This window comes from Lindgomyces ingoldianus (assembly GCF_010093535.1).
Source record: "Lindgomyces ingoldianus strain ATCC 200398 unplaced genomic scaffold BDR25scaffold_18, whole genome shotgun sequence".
NCBI lineage: Eukaryota > Fungi > Ascomycota > Dothideomycetes > Pleosporales > Lindgomycetaceae > Lindgomyces > Lindgomyces ingoldianus.
This window is the reverse complement of record NW_022985179.1, coordinates 938,074-958,114: the sequence shown is the minus strand read 5'-3', so window position 1 is coordinate 958,114 and position 20,041 is coordinate 938,074. Positions and strand designations below refer to the sequence as shown.

The 20,041-nt window shown below is 48.4% G+C and overlaps 7 protein-coding genes across 7 annotated transcripts; 2 read left to right on the top strand and 5 right to left on the bottom strand.

Annotated features, from left to right (window-relative positions):
* Positions 1 to 2,123: 2,123 nt before the first annotated feature.
* On the top strand, positions 2,124 to 3,386 carry BDR25DRAFT_304149 (uncharacterized protein). Its single transcript, XM_033690148.1, has 4 exons — positions 2,124 to 2,275; positions 2,332 to 2,401; positions 2,454 to 3,301; positions 3,358 to 3,386. Exons 1-3 carry the CDS (start codon positions 2,174 to 2,176, stop codon positions 3,131 to 3,133), a joined length of 852 nt encoding a protein of 283 aa, XP_033547055.1. The 5' UTR covers positions 2,124 to 2,173; the 3' UTR covers positions 3,134 to 3,301; positions 3,358 to 3,386.
* BDR25DRAFT_262962 (4-coumarate-CoA ligase-like protein) lies at positions 3,343 to 5,419 on the bottom strand. Its single transcript, XM_033686794.1, has 4 exons — positions 3,937 to 5,419; positions 3,780 to 3,883; positions 3,568 to 3,730; positions 3,343 to 3,517 (listed from the first exon to the last, which is right to left on the bottom strand). Exons 1-4 carry the CDS (start codon positions 5,296 to 5,298, stop codon positions 3,449 to 3,451), a joined length of 1,698 nt encoding a protein of 565 aa, XP_033547054.1. The 5' UTR covers positions 5,299 to 5,419; the 3' UTR covers positions 3,343 to 3,448.
* Positions 5,420 to 6,199: 780 nt separating this feature from the next.
* BDR25DRAFT_370204 (uncharacterized protein) lies at positions 6,200 to 8,270 on the bottom strand. Its single transcript, XM_033697132.1, has one exon. It carries the CDS (start codon positions 8,206 to 8,208, stop codon positions 6,634 to 6,636), a length of 1,575 nt encoding a protein of 524 aa, XP_033547053.1. The 5' UTR covers positions 8,209 to 8,270; the 3' UTR covers positions 6,200 to 6,633.
* A 1,159-nt stretch (positions 8,271 to 9,429) lies between these two features.
* BDR25DRAFT_355913 (uncharacterized protein) lies at positions 9,430 to 13,597 on the top strand (the record flags this gene model as incomplete). Its single annotated transcript, XM_033695547.1, has 21 exons — positions 9,430 to 9,456; positions 9,492 to 9,677; positions 9,718 to 9,758; positions 9,817 to 9,873; positions 9,922 to 10,077; positions 10,136 to 10,312; positions 10,407 to 10,537; positions 10,593 to 10,797; positions 10,852 to 10,962; positions 11,008 to 11,080; positions 11,133 to 11,277; positions 11,299 to 11,388; positions 12,021 to 12,117; positions 12,184 to 12,204; positions 12,231 to 12,439; positions 12,484 to 12,604; positions 12,635 to 12,683; positions 12,716 to 13,070; positions 13,120 to 13,332; positions 13,392 to 13,465; positions 13,505 to 13,597. 21 exons carry the CDS (start codon positions 9,430 to 9,432, stop codon positions 13,595 to 13,597), a joined length of 2,631 nt encoding a protein of 876 aa, XP_033547052.1.
* A 1,361-nt stretch (positions 13,598 to 14,958) lies between these two features.
* BDR25DRAFT_314935 (uncharacterized protein) lies at positions 14,959 to 16,122 on the bottom strand (the record flags this gene model as incomplete). The annotated part of the gene is made up of 1 exon (XM_033691490.1): positions 14,959 to 16,122. One exon carries the CDS (start codon positions 16,120 to 16,122, stop codon positions 14,959 to 14,961), a length of 1,164 nt encoding a protein of 387 aa, XP_033547051.1.
* Positions 16,123 to 16,729: 607 nt separating this feature from the next.
* BDR25DRAFT_314934 (uncharacterized protein) lies at positions 16,730 to 17,978 on the bottom strand (the record flags this gene model as incomplete). The annotated part of the gene is made up of 3 exons (XM_033691489.1): positions 16,730 to 16,810; positions 16,916 to 17,888; positions 17,947 to 17,978. The coding sequence occupies 3 exons, from the start codon at positions 17,976 to 17,978 to the stop codon at positions 16,730 to 16,732; spliced, it is 1,086 nt and encodes a 361-aa protein (XP_033547050.1).
* A 622-nt stretch (positions 17,979 to 18,600) lies between these two features.
* Positions 18,601 to 19,752, bottom strand: BDR25DRAFT_394108 (uncharacterized protein). Its single transcript, XM_033698289.1, has 3 exons — positions 19,313 to 19,752; positions 19,092 to 19,192; positions 18,601 to 19,019 (listed from the first exon to the last, which is right to left on the bottom strand). Exons 1-3 carry the CDS (start codon positions 19,461 to 19,463, stop codon positions 19,005 to 19,007), a joined length of 267 nt encoding a protein of 88 aa, XP_033547049.1. The 5' UTR covers positions 19,464 to 19,752; the 3' UTR covers positions 18,601 to 19,004.
* Positions 19,753 to 20,041: the final 289 nt, after the last annotated feature.

Genomic DNA, 20,041 nt, shown 5'->3' with positions numbered 1-20,041 from the left:
GATAACCATTTCGCCCCTACATATCTTGTTTAGAGCTAGCGGCACTACAACACCTCATTCGCTTTCTTCCCTATACCGTTGGTGACCAAAATGGATAGTCCCGAATCCAAAGGCATCGGTAAAGCTGAGCAACTACATCTCGAGCAACTTCATACATCCCCTCAAGAAGATCTTTACCCTCGTGAAAAACTAGAAAGCTTAAGTTGGACTCCAGGCAGCACTAAGATTCCTTGAAGGATGCTCCTTCCCCTGCGCGTTGTTTTAGTTAGTATGTGGTATGTGAGAGCAGAAATAGCGAAAAGAAATGTCTTCTTCTACTTGTTGGGAAATATTCTCGGCGGATTTGGAGGGCTACTGGCGCTTGGATTGAGTCCGATGGACGGGGTCCAAGGGCGTGCAGGATGGAGATGGATTTTTTCTCTCTAAAGTAAGCGCTGTCAAGTTACGATAGTGATTGGACTAACAAATTGTCTGTAGAGGAGGAAATCCTTATTGTCATTGCATTTATTAGATATGTCATGCTGGCCAAATTTCCTGGAAGAGGCTTACAAGCCATGGAAATTTTTCGATAATAAGAGACTCAAATCATGGCTGACCGTGTGGAACGAGATCGAGGAGATGCACACATCACCGAGTTAAACATCTGGACGTACCTAACACAAGGGAAAGTTTGGAAAATCTGGTGCTCTGCCATCAACTCCGGACTTCCCGGTCTAGTCATACTCAGTTTCATATTTCCTGCCCATCATCTTCAATGATGATCTCGGATTCTCTGTGTTTTTAAGTCTCAGTGCGTAACTGCGCCAGTAATTTGTCGTAAGACCCTTAATGTCCTTGGTATTAATAATCCGCGTCAGCGCTAACGTTAACTACACTTTCTCTTTCATTCTTGGCCTAGTCGAAGCCTGGCGCTCTAATTGATACAGACTCGCGGCAGTAAAATCATTTTCAACGCCATTGACGTCACGTTACTCTGTTACGCAAGTCAACCATACGTTCGTCACTTTGGAGCCTATCTCGTGACAGCGGGTGCGAGCTAGAATGTCTGTGCCTCGATCACTTACCAAGCCAACAATGTGGTCGGACAGTTATGGTGAGCTCTCACGTCCGCAACGATTGTCGCGAGCGGAGGTATTGGAGGAGCCATTGGAACAGTAGTGTTCAGGGCTCAAGACGCACTAAAGTAACGATCTGGTTTATATATGTGCTCCACCGCAGCTGCACTCAGGATTCAGAGCGTGGTGACCAATACGACGCATATATGGGTAATGAACAGGAGGCAGGTGGAAGGAAAGGTGATAATCTAAGGCGTCTTTGAGTGCACCCTCAGAACGCTCAGGATCCGGAGAAGAGTATATTTGGAGAGCACAAATGCTGGAAATGGGACGCAGATACATCTCAGTATTAGATGAGCGAAGCCACCAGAGCTCGTAGTGCCCAAGGATTTTAGTACAATCAGAATTCCTGTCCTACACTCACAGTGAACATCTCGACTCCACATATTTCCAAACCTTCGCATTCGTCGTGTTCCTGTATAATTTTGTTGAAGTCTCGGTGTGCACAGCCTTATGTTACGAGGCGGTAATTAATTCGTGCATGGCCTCGTGTTTCGAAACACTCATTGCGCATGCCATTCGACAATCGCGATGATAACAGGACGCCACAAATGTATTTCGAGATGTCGATCGTGCCACCCGTCTCTGTGTGCTGTCCTTCTCGATCCCCGATTTCGCGATGCTAAGGTTGAGGAGGCTGCAACAGTGTATTGAAGGAAAAGAACTGATAGCAATGGTAGCGATAGTAGCTAGTCTAATTATTTTATCTAGCATATCCCTTAACGGTCCTCTTACCGGAATCATTTGTTGTTATACCCCGTACTCGTTATGTGTGAGTTTAAAATCACGGCCTCATCCCTGGCCCAGGCTCCACATTTACAAGGAGGTTCCAGCTGAACATCTCCAGAAACCCCTCGTGTTCTCCAGATTTGTGGGTCTTCCTTCCATTCGGAGAATCTGTTACGCTGGAAGCCCTAGCATTTCGGCCGACGTCATCGGGTGAGACCGCTGTTGCGAGTATTTAAGGCTGTGACTTCCTTGATGACTATTTGTGGCGCACCGCGAGAAGTACTCCTGCACTCATCCAATCTCTAACTTAATCTTGAGGGTGGAACAACATGAAGGTCACTTACTTTGTTGTGTCTTGTTTCGCGGCACTCACAGCTGCTGCAAATCACTACCTGCCGAGGGCGATTGGGGACTACTGCAGTGCTCCAGAGGTTGATCACCCTTGAGTTCACTAGATCCATGAACGATAAGCTGACCGCTCTCTCAGGGCGTGGGAACATGTCAAAAGACGTCCAACTGCAACGGAATTGCCTATCCTAACGGGTATTGCCCACATGGTAAGTCCCACTGATCCATCTTCTCGAAACGCCCCATCTCACAATTTCCTAGACCCCGTTGACGTCCAGTGCTGTGTCCCCATCAAATGCTCCGCCCCCTATACCAGCTCGCTATGCCGCCACACTGCCCAAGGCTGTAGCGGCGGCTCTTTCATCTCCAACCACTGCCCCGGTGACTCTACGATTAAATGCTGCGTGAAGTCCGAGTCTTCGAACAAACCCTCGTGTTCCAATCCCGCGGAAAACACCTGCACGTTCTACCCCGACTGTCTCGAAACGAAAGTCAAATGCGGTGCCGCGGGCTATCCACTCGGCTATGGCCTCAAGTACTGCAAGTTATTCACTGCCGCAGCACCAGGATTTTCTAGCGCTGGGAAAGCATGGATTACGAAGACCATGCTCTGTCTTCAACGTAACCTGGTTCCATATGCGACGGGCGAACAGGCCGCGTCGTGTCCTGCGTTGAAAGAGTTCGCCTTCGCCACGCACCCGGGGTGTTATGTGAGTTCGGGTGTATGTGCTCTGCCGCCGACTGATTGGGATAATATTATCTCGACAGTGAGCTTGAAGGAGTTGTTTGGAAGTGTCGATGCGTTGAAGGCTACTTTGCAAACAGCAGGGGATTGTGTGGAGTTTTATGAATGGTTGATTAAGAAGGGTGTTATCAAGGTTATTGACAAGGTCGAAGACACTGCGAAGAGTATTTGGAAGAAGATTACGGACTGGTTCTAGGATTTGAGAGTAGTGAAAGGCAAACGCAGACTGGGGAGAGGGTATTTAGACATTGGAAATGAGAAACCCCATCCAGTCGATTTTGGAGGATGTCAGATTTCGAACCTTCTACTCACCCACCTCAACTCTCCCTTCAGCGAGTCCATACGCAAGCGATGCCTCGAAGCAGTACGAAACCCCGATCTAAGCCTGAAAGAGGATTCTTATTCGTTAACTCGCCTTAGGTATTTATGCATGCGTGCCACTAATGAGCCCGACGTATCTCGCTCCAGTTGCGGAAAGGCCTTCAGGAAACCAGTAATAACCAGCGATGATCTATAATCTAGCTTTCGTGTTTTCAAGCGCAGCCTGTTCCCTGATCTGTCTTCGCATGATCTTACCAGACTGCAAATCATATCAGCGACACGCTGATAGCTCCACGTTTCAGTACTCACTGGATTCTTAGGAATAGCATCGATGAACCGAACACCTCCCTCAAGTCGCTTCGCTTTCGACACTCTCTCTGCAAGCCACTGTTTGATATTCTCCGCGACTGCTGGAGTGGCCTTATCTGGTGATAGGGGTACAATGTAGGCTCGTGGTAGCTCTTCGCCATCGCTACAAGGAGTCAATATCCCAACTTCTAGTGGTCAAGAGGAAGACCGACAGTGTGATTCCGATGACAGCAGCATCCTGCACATCCGGATGATCTAGTAGCAGCGCCTCTAACTCTGCAGGAGCGACCTGTAGTCCCTTGACCTTAATTAATTCCTAACAAGTCGTCAGCAGGTGAAATCCCCTCCAAATTACCCCAATAGGCCCACCTTCTTCCGATCGACGATAAAGAAGTTGTTCTCTTTATCTACATACGCAATATCCCCCGTCTTTAACCACCCATCCTCCGTAATCGTTTCTTTTGTCGCGTCAGGCTTGTTCCAATACCCCTTCATCACATTCGGTCCATTGACCCATATCTCACCTCTCTCGCCCTGCGATGCTTCCATCTTACCCTCATCGTCCAGCACAATCTTAGCTTCGCAATTAGGCGCCAGCTCCCCGACAGAGAAGCTCAGAGATAATGCCGCGGGATGGAACGTAGTAACCGCACACGTCGCTTCCGTCATACCCCATCCTTGCTTCACGTTTACTCTTCCGTCTGGCCAAAGTTTCTCCAGCTCAGCGCAGACTTCTCGCCCTAGAGGTGCGGCACCAGAGCCGACCCGCTCGACGGACGAGAGATCGAACTTACGCGTTGCTGGGTGCTTAGCCATGGCTACCACAACCGGTGGAACGAGAATCAGATCCGTTATCCGGAACCGCTGGATACACTGCAGCATCTCGAGGAAATCAAACTTGGGCATCATATACACTGGAACCCGTTGCTTCATCGCATTTACGCAGAATATCGCTTGGGCCATCGCATGGTACATTGGCAAGAAGCATAATTGGCGCATGCGCAATTTCTGTGCCAGATGATCCGGATGTTGATCGCTGATGTAGATTTGCTGGCTGCAATTTGCGACGTAATTCTTGTGGGTAATCATAACGCCTTTCGCAACGCCCGTTGTCCCTGACGAGTAATTAAGCGCAACCACGCGATCGAGTTCTTCGTCCGTCCTTAAATCCTCCCAGTGAAATGCTTGGCCTTTTTCAATGGAATCAAGTAGCCAAGTCCAGGGTCGAATTTTCCCCATTGGTGTTTCTTTCTCCACCGTTCGTCCTTCAAAAGTTGCAGTTCCGTCGTCAAAGACAAATATCCCGTCTGTTCCCATACCCACCTCTTCTGCGGCCGCGAGTCCTGTTTCCAAACTCCCCTCCGCGCAAATTAGATACCGTGCCCCGCTGTCTCGCAACTGATATGCCAGTTCCCGAGCTACGTATGTTGGATTTGCACCAGTGAAGATTCCGCCAGCCATTACCACACCCAAGACTACACTGGGGAAGAACAGCGTGTTACCCGAGTACAACAGGACACGATCCCCGGGCTGGAGGCCAGAGCGGAGAAGCCCTGAGGCGAGACGTTGTGCCCATAGTCGGTAGTCAGCGAGGGAGAGATTGAATTTCTCGGGTTCGCGGACGGAGATGAATGCTGGTGTTGTAGGCAATTCAGCAGTTGGCGATTCGAATATAAATGAGGGGAGAGAGACTCGAGGGGTCTCAAAGGACCAGCGCGACTTGAGTACCATTTTGAACTTTTGGCTCTTGACTTGGTGGGGATAGAGAGGGTAGGTGTGGGTGCGCGATTAGAAGATGTTCGTCAATTTTTGGTCTTGTATGGCATAGAAGGCACGAACCACGAAATGGAAGTAGTAGCTGGGGAATCTAGGGTAGAGAGCGGCGGCCGATAAACTTATGAAGTCGACAGAGATACCACACAGGCCGCACGGTCGAGTAAGCCCTCGTGGGTGACCACGGAGCTGTACAAATGTAGTTAGCTTTCAAGGGTGGAGCTTTTGTTCGCTCCCACTGAGGCTCACGCGAGGCTTGCTTTTTGGGAGGACCTAACACAATAATTCCTTCTATGATATGCTCGCAGGCACAGAGTCCAGCAAACTTGCAGAAATCTGCAACGAAGCCTTCGTAAGAAGCTGAAAAGTGTTTTTTCTACTCCAGCTGCAGCTCCAGCCCAAAGCACTTTTATCAAGCCGCAAACCCTGGCCTTCGTCGGCACGGCCGAAAAAAATCCAAGTTCCGGAGCGAGCTGCTCCAGTCTACCCGCCTTAACGGACGTACCGACATGCAACAACTTCCGTCGCTTCTGGAAGCTCGTGCGTTCCAAGAAGCGGGGTCTGGGGTGGCAGGGTTTGGATGAGCCGAGGCTCGCGGGATGAAGCAGGGGTTAGCGGGTGGCTTTTAAATCGCGCCTGTCTCAGGGATTGGGGAGGAGAGAGGGAGAGAGGTAGAGAGGGATAGAGAGGATGGTGTGTTGGGGCTTTGAACCTGATGTTGGTGTGGATTTGGTTTGGCATGCATGGTTTTCTGAATACGGCCGTACAGGTTGTGCTGATCGAAGTAATTATGCCAAGATTGATTTGCAAGCGGAAGCTAAATTTTGAGATGGATTGTGAGATTGATAGAAGACGTTCTCCAATTTCGAAGCTAACACTAAGTTCTAATGAAGGACACTACATGATAGCATCTCCGCGTAGAGCCGGTCGGATTGTGGCCCTAATACTGCACCTCCTCACCTCCGTCCAAAGCGGGAAACTGAATGCAGTTAAATCATAGGGCCAGAGTTGTAAAACCCATAGCTATGGGAAATGAGCCTTAGGCAGTGCGGAAGATAAGAGATACATCCAAGAATCCCGTTCGCGTGATCTTCTTTCAACCCTGTATCTCTATCAGATTAAAGCATCTCATTGGGATGGTCACTGCAGACTCGGATTAGTGAGAAAGTATACCTGGATGTCGCACACGCACCACCATAGCCATTCTTTCAGGCAAGCCCAAGCAAGATCAGTTACCAAATGAACCGTCATAAACGCGGAGTGCCACACAGGGTGAGCTTCCTCAAGTTGCCATCAATCTGAGGGCAGATCCATCGTACAAGGATTTAGATGATGGCTCAACAAATGCTCTTCCAACTCCTTCTTCCGATAAAACCCCCACCGGCCGACACGAGAGCAGCCAACAGACGGACATGGATAGTAACTGTGGTACATTCCATCATGCGGCTTCTCTGGATGGCCGTATAATTGATGTCCTTGAAGGGCGTAGAACGACTGACACCGAATCTGGCACTTTGGGAACAGGCAGGCCCAGAGTCCCCTCCCATCACGAGTAGTCTTCCAGAACGGGTCCCCAGGTTGGGAACCGTCGCAAATAGGGTACCGGCAACCGCGATGGCTGTCTTGTGTCCACCTGTTCTGGGACTCTACGGCCCATTCAGCCATATATGGGAATGGGGTCCGCGGGTTGTCATCATTAGGCAGAAAGTATCGTCTGGGGCTTCTCAAGAGAAAATTATGATCGCGGCATGGCATGTTCTGGACGTTGGATCCAGAGCGGTGGTTGTGATCTGAATAACCGGAGGTTCTGTTAGAACAGAAGTTGCTTGTCACCGACCAAGTGAAATTCGTGCACACGGCTATTCCCGGGCTGAGGACGCACGTGTGGGTGTGTTGTTGGTTGACGAGAATGGTGAAAGGAGCGTGAGAAGCACAGTGCTCCGTTAGGCGTTTGGATGCTTGAACAAAGGAATTGTTCTCTTTGTCCTGTCCCGTTGGTATCCAAACGGTCATCCGACGCAGATCCCATGAACATATCCGTGGACAGCTCGATTTCCCAAGGCCAACACCACAGTATGCTTTTGTGCAAAAGCAGGGTTCGAGGTCAGGACCTAAGTCAAGGATTGTTTCACAGACATGTGCGACCCGCAGCCGAAAATGTTGGAGGCGGGGGAAAATTCGGCTGATCTGATAGCACAGATGGCTAGCTTGGTCGGCTCTAAGAAGTTCCTCACTCGGAGGCAGATCCACACCGGCGGTATCGATCTCAAGATTGATCACCGTGCTCGGAAGCACTGAAACGAGTTTTGCAAGTTGAGTTTCCGGAATCGCCGGAACATCTCGAACAGGGAAATCCCAGCCATCGTCCGCGAACTTCAAGGAGAACATGGCAAGTTTTCTGGTAATCTTGAGGGAGTCAGAGAGGGATTCGAAGAAATTTCTCCCAGAAACTGGGTTGAACGGGCTGGAAATGCGACCATGGAGGACATGCACAGTTAATGATCGAAGTTCACATAAGAACAGCTGGGAGGGAGGGTTCATTGAGAAGTCCGTCAAATGTTCGATGCTTGTAGATTTCTCTTCTTGCTGAATTGCGTGACGTCGAGCCCCTGATTCAATAGTCGCTGATACTGAAAAGTCTAGGCATCCATGGATAGCAAGGCCGATGCGGTGCCATTTCCTGCAGGTTTTCAAGCAGTTCCAGAAGTCTGAGACAGGTGCAGTATTTTTGACAACTCGAATGATGGTGTCTATCAACTCTTCGGGAAGATCGAGAATCCCGGAATGCTGCCTTGGATCCGTCGTCGATATCGTGGGGGTTTCTGAAAGGCAAATCTGCATAGCTGTTCGCAATACCTCGTCTGGCATTGATGAAGATTTGGGGATGGGGTCGTTTAGCTACGTCGATGATTAGATTGAGTAGATCTTGCTTCGTCGAGTATAAGGAAGCGTTGATAGCTGATGGGCTGCCGCTTGTCTTCTTGGCGACGGTCAAAACTGGTTAAGAAATGCCCCGCCACCCATGGACCTGTGCCAGGATGTCATGCAACCTCACTTTCCCTGGCCAATGAAACCCAGAGTTAACGCTTGCGCATTTCGAGAGGTGGCGGGGCCAATCAGAGTTCTTAACACCTGAAAGAGACGCTCCAGCTGATAAGGGTAAGTAAAAAGCCGGTGGGAGTCTCCTGCGATACTTCTACATTCTAACGGCTTGATCAGGTGGCACATGGCGGACATGCCCAGATGGTAGACCGTCGCATATCAGAGGAAATTACTTAACCTCAGGAGATAGAAGAAGGATATAGGCGTGAAAATTGGATTGCTGGGTGATTCCGGTTCTCATTCCGAGAGCTTGTGTATACTCGCCTGCGTGGGTCCGACATTTTTAATGTAACTACTATACTGCGCTAGAGCACTCTTTGTCACGATCTAACCTACCGCACTCTTTTACGACGTACCTCCTTCATCATCTCTATGTGAGACGCGAACTGGACGCGTTGTAAGTGACACTAGTCATTCTACGGTTTAAACTAGTATGAACTTCTCCTAATCCTTCGGTGTCCAGGCCTCATCAAAGCTTTCAGCTCTATACCAGTGCAACCATGTCCAAAGATGCCCGAGTGCTAGAGATGGAGTAGTGGTCCTACCAAATCCTCCTGTGGATTGGAAGTGAGGGTTTCGGGTGGGCCTTCAAAATCCTCCAAAATAATTCTCTTAGCTACGGTCTCCTTGCCTGTGTATAAGAAAGACTAGTGTATCTGATGGCCGTCGGATGCAAACAGATACGAACAAGTGACCCAGTTTTCGCTCTGGAGGAGCACAGGCACATGACTCTCGTTAGAGCGGGTCTCACATTGCTACCCTTCATTACGAAGTCGAATAGAACAGAACAACCAAAACTCTGCCTTTCTTCATAGACTACTGAAAAAGAAAGGCCCTTGACAGACAAACGAAACGATCCGAGCTGTAGAATAAATCCTAAAGATGCCTGGAAGTATTAAGTGCATTGACAGGATACTGGGGTGTCATTTACAGAGAGCCAAATCATCGAGATCGGCCATCAGATTGCAGCCACCTTAGATTACTGCCATGGGGAAGAGTCTGTTACCCCAAGACGTAAAACCAATGGATGATTCTGTACAATCCTACAGCTGACTCTGAAAGACCCCAACTTTAACAGGTCTACTGGGCAACCTTTGAGACCCGATCTCGGACGAAACCGCACCAAATCTGTTTGTTATAAACTTTGGTATGGCCATTCACGTCCAAAAAACTGGAACCAGGATAACTGGACAACAGGGAACAATCGGATACGAGGTCCCAGATGGTCAACACTTGTGCTCAATGAACTACTCTTCCGTACTGATGACCCCATAGGAGATCCAAGATCAAGAGAATTTTGCTGAGTTTTCCCAAATGTCAGACATGAATGCTTTAGCTACAATCCATTTAGATTCTGCATCCTTAAACACCTAGTTTTCACCACTGGGCTCAAACTGATGAAGATCTCACAAGCCTCCATCAAACTTCTTAGTTTAGCTAGCTCGGTACTTAGCATAAGTCGATTGGACCGGCCAACAGCAAGAGAAGGTCACAAATTTCGCAGCATTTTCTGTCAAGCACAACGCCTCGCATGCATCTGAAACAAATTACCCACTTTCGAAAGGCAGTTTCGGGTTCTAGAGACGAAGACACACCAAAGGACACATTTTTTCACACCTCGCTACCGGCGCTGATGTTATAAATTAGAGTGGATTCTGGATTCGAGGAATAGCTAAGCTTGCTACGAAGCAAGATATCGAACATGGCCTGGATCTATGCCCATGTGCAATGTGCATGAAACCTTTCCATTCCGAGAAGGTGCTCTTCAAGCCCTTGCACAATGGAAGTCATTTAGGAATGCAGCATATGTCTTGAAACAACTACCTCCAAACGACTTGAATATTGGTAGTTCGAAACCCCAGCGATACGAGTGATGTATGCCATCAAGCTGCATTCCCTTCTACCCATCCGACTCCGAATTCTTTCAACTAGTTACCTCCTATGCACTGTTGACCAATACTTAGGCCTCAATGCCATCACCGATGTATTGCGGCCGCAACGAGCACCTCAATGATCACTCTAAGAGCGAGAGCATTGTTCATTACTCTTCCACCGGAACCTGTAGATATAGGGAACGTCACAGAACCTGTCGCAGGTATAGTTCTTACCAAAACCTTCGTAACTGTCACTGTTGCTGCGTGGTTGCTGAGGTTGCGGTAGCCGTCAAGACGATTATCTGGACGAGCGAATACCGATGGTTTCTGAGGATCGAAAGATGATTCCTCACCTGTCACCGCTGCCCTCGAAGGAGCAAAAGACATTCCACGCTGAGGAAATATACGCCATATCTACAGAATTGGCCTTGAAGTCTGTCTTGACGCATGATGACAAGAAGGATGTTCTATTCGGGTTGAGGTCCTCCCTGCAGAAACAATAGGCTTCCTGATTCGGATGGCCCATTCCATCAAGCATGTACCACCACATACAGTCTCCAGCGCATGGCCGAGCACTCAGGAACTCAGGAACTTCTGTCACACCGTTCGGTACCTTACTCTCAGCGCTAAAGGCAAGAAGAAATATGTCGGAAAAAGTCGGGATGGATCTCGAATGACTGAACGAATCGAGTTTCATCTTTACCCTCAGAGGAATCAATCTGCGCTACCAAGGATTTCGAGAGAGGCTCTCGTTTGCCCATAAGGTAGACCGCAAACTTTAGCCAAGCTTTGAAGGCGTCGAATCATGGGACGTAGAGTATCGAGCTCGCGAATGCAAGGCCAGATGCGTCGGTTTTAGACGAAGACTGGAGTCTGAAGCATGGAGAGCGACTTTTGGTCACTGCCTCTCGAATTACCGACTTCTATTCACCCCACGGCCTGCTAGGATTTGTTTTGTTTTGTTGATATTGATAGGCGTGAGCTTCACCACCACTTGACTCTGATATCGGTAAAGACCAGCGTTTCCATCAGGAAGTAGTACGATTCGACTCAGGCTTTCTAGACAAGTTACGTCTCACTTATTATATACTTTTGTTTGCTTCACCTAACAGTAGGGGTTAATACAATTAAGTTACAGTTTAATTAAAGCTGCTTGTACTTCTTAACTTTTTACTAAAAGTTACAACATAACTGTTAAAGCTTTTAGAGTAGCAGGGTCTCCTTTACTTTTAATATAGCATGTAAGGTTATTTAATTTACTAAAAACAACTTTATAACATAGCTAGTTCTTCTAGAGTTGTAAAGCTTTAATTATAAAGCCTAAGAGATAGTAACTGTTTTTTTTCTTTTACTAAAGGCTCTCTTGCAGTTGCAGCTTGTAGAAATTAAGTGCCATCTTAAAGAGTACAGGATAGTCGCGCTAACTAACCTAGAGCCACTAACCCAGAGGTTCCCTATACAAGGGACTGTCATCTTTTGCTATAATAAGGTTGTCTAAAAGGTTGTTATAGTACAGGGCAAGCTCTAAGGCTACACTAACATGTAAATAGTGGCACAAACACGCTTCCCTAGCCCTCACGCGCGTTAGAGACTGCAACCTTAAAAAATTCTACCTTAATTGTATACTGCTTACTTTTAAGCCTTATTAATTAAATTGTAACAGTTAAAAATGTAGTTACGTTTGTTTGCCTCACGTGATTGTAGGTGGAGCAAAAGTATCAATCGTACTACTTCCTGTTGGAAACGCTGGTAAAGACAATGTGCTGAAAGTCGCTCAACATCTAACGATACTCAAACACAGGTTAATTACACAATTATAAGTGATTATATTATAGGTTTTTCGATTTTTTGACCGCGTTTGACACAGGCAGTGGAATAGCCCAGCCTCGTCGATCTCCCTTCTCCAACCGCGAGTGTAGCCTACCCGACATGTGCGGCAACCTGCTCCGAAATTCTCACTGCCAATGTCGCATGTGCGACGGCAAGTGCAGTGAACGACTGTTTCTGCTCTCATCTATCTTGGCCAGCAGCCTGTAAGTTTGTCTGCACAGGGCAGCCTGAAAGGACTTCAGTTGCGCAATGGTATTGGGCTGTCTGCCTATCTCAAATGGATTACTCCCTTGGTTAGTTTGCGAAGACGAGTAAAGCCGAGGAATGGGCAGTTCAGACTGCCGCCGATTCCAAATGGATGACGGGATAAAATTGCTACTATTCGGGACAATGCTCATTGTCTTCAATACCCACGGTCATGCCCTCAGCCTCATCCGGACCTTTTCCTTCAACTATCAGTCCTAAACTCAACGCAACGATTGCTCTAGCCATCGCCGTACCTATCATTCTCATAATCATGCTTGGGCTTGCTATATGGTGTGGCGGGAAAACGATTAGGCGTTTATAAGATCAAAGAGACCAACGGCACCGAGAAGAAGGAAAAAGAAGGTTTAATTCTCGTACTGAAGCATTTTTTTCAGCTGCTTCTAGACATCCTAGAAAATAATCGTACACCGGGAGCTCTTGGTGGAGGTTTCGGGGGCTCTAGAGCGCTCGATGAGCGACTCGGAGGTATCGAAACCAACCTTCATGCTCTACGGAATCTTGTTCAGCGTCTAATAGACGCGCGAGTCCCCGGAAATGTCGATATTGATTCATTCGAGGATAATCTCCCGATGGCGTTCACCTACCCCATTTATATGGACATTTTCAGCAACCCAGTCTCCGTTATCACATCCCAAACACATCGAAACCAGGGATGCCGTCAGTTTAGCCCATAGGAGGAATGACAAGTATGCTAACCTATGACCAGTTCACACTTTCTGCGGTAATACACAATGCTACTCTATCAACATCAAGCTCTTACACAACGTAGCCGAATGCGCACGAGAATTCATGGCTCGGGATAGCCGCTGTCCGATCGACAGGAATAGGGTCACAGGAGTCAACGACCATCGTCTCCTGGCTGGAATCGTTACCATGTTTATCCGAAGATACCCAAATCGGAGTCGAGTGAATGGTGCGGGTGCGGAAATGCCATGAATATAAAGGCCATTGCCCAAAACTGAGGGTAGTACCCTTGAGTCCCTTCCACGAGGAGGATGACTGAAAAAGGTGAAGTTCTCTGGCTCATGGTATCGCTTGCAAAATACGTAATTGTATGAACATGATATGGGAAGCCGACTATATGAATTTAGGATTGGCTTTCCACTCTTTGCTCCATTGCTCCTTACTATCAGCATTGTCTACGTTTCCTAATTTTACCAAATGTCCTTGCATATGAACTTTAGAAGGGTAGCAAAGTAGTTTTTGGTTATCTTTTTCTATTCCCACCATGATCGAATACTGAACAGCTCATTTAAAAAGCAGGAGCTATATAAAGATAATCTCCAATCTCATCAATCTCCAGGGGGATTTCTCCCATTGTCCATTCTGAGAGGATGTCCTTCACTGTCGATTCCGCGAGCGTTGTCTCGATCATCAATCTCTCGAGGATTGCCTCAAGCGTCGATTACAGGACGAGTGCCTTAAGTACTATTCAAACTAGATAGAATTCCTCCATGAGTATTACTCTGACTACCGCTCTTGAGTCGCTCGCTAATTGATCATAACAGTGGGCCCCCAGAAGGAAGATAACCACGAAAATGATCAAGACAAAGTAGTTTGAGGTTGGTGCTGCGATATTCGAAGAGGCACAAGATTCGTTAGAGCATCATCCTTAAGCCAGGCTCGCATTATCTCAAGAACAGCGTTGAGTCATGGAGAGGATCAGGCGTACTTGTTCTCCAGGTGTTGTGGAATGATCCGCCCATCTTTGATATGTACTATTATTGGCTCCATGGCTAGAGATACGATCTATTCCAGAGGTCGATAGTGAACACATGCAGGCGAACACTTCGGAGACTGACTACATGGACTTCCTTGCTGTTTGGTGTTTGGGCGAAGTTCTGGCTATTCTTTCTTTGAAGATATGGTCGCGAGCATAATCGTCCGAAAACTCAAGCGTTCCCCGGACAATAAGGATTGATCCGTCAATTGCTTCATGCTCTCTACGTAAGTTGCATCAATGTATGGATTTATACTGATAGGTTCCCTGATTCGAACGCTTCTCCTGACACTATGGCTCGTTATACGGGTGTAAAAGATCTTCAGAGCCTTGAGGACGACGATAAATACTATCTGCCATTCATGGAATCCATCGTGGTGTCGCTTAGAACTACCGGCGACTGTCGCGAAAGATGTGTCTTCATTTTCTTTTCACTGAGATTCATGGGTTGTTCTGTGGACTTGAGGAAGATATCTGGGTTCGGAGTGTGGATATCTTGATGTGTCGACTTGTGAAAATTTCTCGTGGCTAGTAGTGGTAGTGTGATAGCGACGGCGTTCCAACTTACAAGTACCGTGTAACACTGCAATGCTTAGGAGACAACATTGGAGGTGGGGTTGGTTACGGTGCTGTGTATACAGCAGCCGCTTTTCCCGAGACTTCAGTGCTCATGCCCAAGCCCTCGTTCCTCTTCGCGCGATCCTCCTGTGAGTGTTTACCACAGCGTTCATTCTATCTGGGTGTGCTCGGAATATGAGGTTCCACCGCGTCCACAGCGGCTAAAGCGGACAAACATACGAATACCGAAGAAGCTCACTGCATGGATCATATCCAAACTGTACAAACACCCATCAAGCTCCTTCGCCCAACCCGTAGCCCCGGTGCCTGATTCCTATGACACGGCCGGGTCAGATACGTATGCTCATGGAAGAAGCAATGTTCCTCCCAATCCTCCGGCCATCTTGGCTGTACCTCATTCACTCCTGCCCCCGATTCTTGTTCATCACATGTTGTCATTCGCACAGTCTCAGACTCCCCCATACCACCCTGGCAAGTCGACTCCGAGGAAGTTGTCAGCGATACGAACGAGGGAAGTGACACTGGCGGCAAGACCGAAGAGCCTGTTGAGGTAAACGGGTACTCTGAACTTTGATCCTTTTCCATCACCCTCCCCAACGAGTCTGCTCTCCGGCTCTGCACAACCTCCCCATACAACCATCCCAATAACCCCCTTACAAATGCCCGTGGCCACTCCTCGCCTCCCTCATCCGGCATGAATCTCTCGAGATCTTGCTTTGTGCCAAATCTCGCAACCGCACAAAACAGGAACTTCCGGATCGTGTCACCGGGCTGGAAACCCATGAACAGCAAATCCACTAAACTGGGTTTAAGACACTTGACGAATTGCTCAGGGTGTCCGCTGTTATTGGGAAGGTTCATGGTAGAAATGAGAAGGGAGATGATGGTATCTTTGAAGGTAGTGTCGCGGATCCAGTCGCTAAGGAAATAGCAGCCTAGGTAGTCAGTGTATGCTGCTCTTGCGATATCTTCCGGCGTTCTATATCTTTCATTTCGCACCTCTGCACTGGGTCTAGTATGTTCGAGTTGGGCTTGGAGATCTGCTTTCGTGTGGACGGTTCCGGTGTTAAGCCATTCGACGTATATTTCGAAGATCACGAAATCGGGAAAATTGAGTCGGATCACACCGTCGCGGTGTTTCTGGCTGGAGGGTGAGGATGGGGAAAGATGGTCCCGGAAGTAGAGGGATGTGTAACATACGCGGTCTCGAGGGAGGAGATATTGGCGGGTTTGTGGGGGTGTTGTGTTGTCATTGCGGAGTTTGACTGTGATGGTTTGGTTTGGTCTAAAAGCGAAGGTGGATGTCTCTGTGGATGTCGTCGTAGCAGCGCTCATGCGTGGGTGGCTCGAAGAGCTTGAAGTAGTGCTTGGGGCGCGGGCCAAATTCTTAGTACTTTGGGACGCTCTCATTCTGAGTTGTAGGTGCTGAATATGAATTAGATAATGAGGATGGAAACGAATCTAAATCCTAGCGACATTGAGCCTAGTGGAAGGGTTGGTGTTGCTGCGGCAGTGCGAACTAGAGATCCTGTATCATTAAATATAAGACAGGTAGTTAATCACACCTTTCACTTCGTGACTGAGTCCCCCGGTGGAGCGACGTCACTGGCGAGCATCTGAGTGAGACACATCTCTAAAGTTAATATTATAGTTTAGTGACTTAATCTAGCTTTTCGAAACCGCTCGCATCTTATCATAACGTTTCTAAGATGGTAGTGTCTGTAACTGACTGTGAGGTCATCGCGATCACGTGTGCTATCCCCTCACTACGGTTGCGTCGCTAAGACTATTGGCGATCATACATAACCTTAAAAGGCTCCACGCTGCCTAAATTTTCAATTTGGAGATTTACGCGCTGGGTAGATCGAGGCACTCTGGTTTATATCTAACTGTAGCAAAAGCGGCCTGGTATGAGAGAAGTAATGATGAGAAAAAGAAGTCTTTGACAAAACTGAGGCTAGTTTGCAAAGAAACGTTGTAGAAGGGGTTGATAGGTAGCAGTTAATAGGTAGCATGCTCACGTGAAATTAGTAGTGTTCTCAATGACCGCTTTCTGGACCGAGCTGAGGGGAAACCAGGTTACATTATCCGCGTAAATCTAGGCTGGTCTAGATCTACTATTTCGTCTAGGGTATCATACTACATGCCCCTTGAACGACCCCCTATCGTCTGTCTACTGCAGATCCTCCATCCAACAACTCACGCCAACCCTCCCATGCTCATGATACCTACAATTCCTTCCCTTTCCTCCCGCCCCCATCCCTTCAATCATCCTCCTCGCCAAATCCTGCATCTCCTTTCCCGTCAGCGTATCCACCTGCACCATCCTACAACACCACCCCACATCCACCCCGCCAACTAGCTCTACTACATACGGTGGCGGTGGCAATAAAATCCTCAGTAACTTGGGATGCACACCCCGAACCCCTTCAGGAACCAGAAACCTCGGCATTGCAAACTGCAATACCGTCTCTAGCTCCGCCTGGAAATTCTTGATATTGGCGTACGTTCCTCGGCCGCTATGTCCAGTCTCAGGTTTGGCTAAAAATCCCTTGACTAAGTTGAAACTAGCAAACTGTGCTGTAGTTTCTAGAACAAATGTTCTGATCATCGAGTCCTTTGTAGTGTTATCCCAGACAAACTTTACTTTTGCAGGCGTTAGGACCTCTAGAAACTGGGTCGGCGTACTAGTGCTGTCTGGGTCTGGGTCTAGGAGAATTCGATTCAAGTTCTCGGATAGGAAGGACATGACTGTGTCCATAAACTCCGTGTCCTGGAGTTTATGGCCTAGCACCCATAGACTGAGGAGGGTTGAGTACCCCACTTTTTCCACTACACCTCTTCTTCTTACTGTTCCCTCTCTCGCTGCCTCTGCCTCCTCCGCAGAGCCAGAACTAGAGCCCTGCACAGCGACAGCGGGAATTTTAGCATTCCGATTCCCATCCTTCACTCTATTCCTAACAATCCGATCTCGAGTCCAGGACAAGTAAATCTCGAATACCTCCGGATCTGGGAATGTGAAAACGGCAAATGGTGGTTGTGGTGCGCTTAGAGTTGCTTGTTGGAAGAAGACAGAGGTGGTTAGGAGGGATATGTCGTGGTTGTAAAGGCGAGCGCACTGGAGTCCGTTTCTCGGGTTCGTTTTAAGGCGGATGGTTATAAACGCGCCAGTAGGTCTAGTATGGTGTGAGGATCGGGGTTAAGGGGGAAAGCTAGAGAGAGAGGGGGACTGACGTGGGTGGGGTACAAGTTCTGAAGGTATCCATACTGGCTAGATTGCGGTTGGTGGTAGGAAGAAGTTGAGGGTTAATTGGGTGAAAAAAGGAAGGGATGAGAAAGTTTCAGGGGATATATGTAGAGGTAAACAGAAGGGGCTCTTGCTGTACATTGAAGTGAATGTTTCAATCCCTGGGGTTCTTCAGATGAGTCTTGTATACATTCACGTATTTCGCCATCCTGTGAATAGACTTAAGACCCTTTTCTAACTGACGCCTTACAGAGCTCAATATGGGCATTTCACTGGGAAGTCTAGGCCGTGACGTACTTCGAGGGCGTCTGAGTATGCTTTCTCCTTGAAAAATGACTTCCTGAAAATGACTTCGTCGACAGTTGATAGACTCCAGTGTACAGACAGCAGAATCAGGACTTATGCAACATGAAAAGCACGGAGCGGCTTTCGACGACGGGCGAGTATGCTTTCTCCTTTGAAAATTGTCTTTCTTGACAGTTGCTGGATTCCAGTGTACAGACAGCGGGATCGGGACTTATGCACCATGAAAGACATGTGACGGAATTCGACGACGTTAGAGTATGCTTTCTCCTTAAACAATACCTCCTTTCACACTGCTGGACTCCGGATAGTAGACAGCACTATCAGGGCGTGTGCACAATGAAAGAGAAATGATGAAAGGAACTGGCAAATATAGGAAGACAAATATGCCAAAAGCGGAAACGACTGCGCAATGACTGACAAAGGAGATGTTGAGAATCAATCAGGTATCTTTTCATCTTGGAGAAAGCTCGATATACAATACCATAACGCCAGAGGATGAATTACCGTCCATCACACCTCACAGACCAAACCGATACCAAGTCCGTGTCCACAGCTATTGACCTAGACCGCTGCATATCCGTTATCCATATGATGTGCCCGAAAGCCCTAAGGAAAAAAAAAGGAGATCTATTGCCTATGCCATAACACTAAGCCGTGCGTATGGATGCAATTTTTCAAATCGAAGGAATCAAAGCGAATATGCTGTATGCAGGGACGCCGCCGATGATGGATATGGGCATTAGACGATGAGGAGCTGTAAGTCGCGTTAGCGCCGGATCCGGGCATAAGGGGTAAATGGAGGAAGGGAGAAAGGGGGAGGAAATACTTTCTCAACGTGATCCTCCCTCTCATCGACACGGTTCCAAGCAGTCACAATAGCGGCACCACAGAGGACCCACAGGATGGGGACAGAGGCTTCGAAAGCACCTGGGGCGGGTATGTTAGCGCGATTGTCATCGGATAGTGAAGGTTCGGGCGAAGGGGAAGCCCTGCATTGCAATTGCTAGAGCCCCAGCGAGGACATTCTCGGAGGTAAGTGGGACGTACTCGGCTTCTCGGCCTGCGCGGCCATCTCCATGACCCTCGCAGCCCTCGAGGTGCTCGAGCTGGAGTTGAAGCGAGCAAGCGGAGTTGTGCGCTTGCCCGCAGATGCAGCAGTTATGGGGAATCGCTTTGGGATGACGAATCGAGGAGCCATTGTGGTGAGAGAGAAAGGCAGTTTCGCAGTGATTGTGAATAGGGAGGGCAGGGTGGTGTTCGGGCTTGCTGTAGAGGAAGAAGGGGGAGGCTCGGCGTGGTGAGGCTGGCGACACGTAGTTTGTATCAACCGTGGAGCGTGAAGCTGAGCGCGTCGAGGTTCTTTAGTGAAAGTGCTCAGTCGCAGTGGAAGAGGTGAGGTGATTAGAGAATGCGGGGAAGCGAGCGTGGTCTATGCAGCTTTTATTCGATTGATGAAAGTGGGTCGAGGAGAAGAAAATGGCGCCAGAAAAAAAGGAAAGGAGGCGATGTCGAATTTTCCCAGCGCGAGGCGGTGAACTCCACCGGCTTGGCATCCAGGGGGCTGGAACCAGTTCCTGCCAATCGTGGGCCACGTTCTTGGCACGCCAGTGTCGTGCTCACCCCACGATGAGTCGGTTGCCATTACCAAACGTGGGGAAAATAAGACACGGCCAGCCTCCGCCAGGCTTCAGGTCAATGCTGGCCTCATGCGCCGGCTGACCGCGACCCATTCTGGCCTGATCCTCTGCAAAAACTGACATGCTCAGGGTCCGTCAT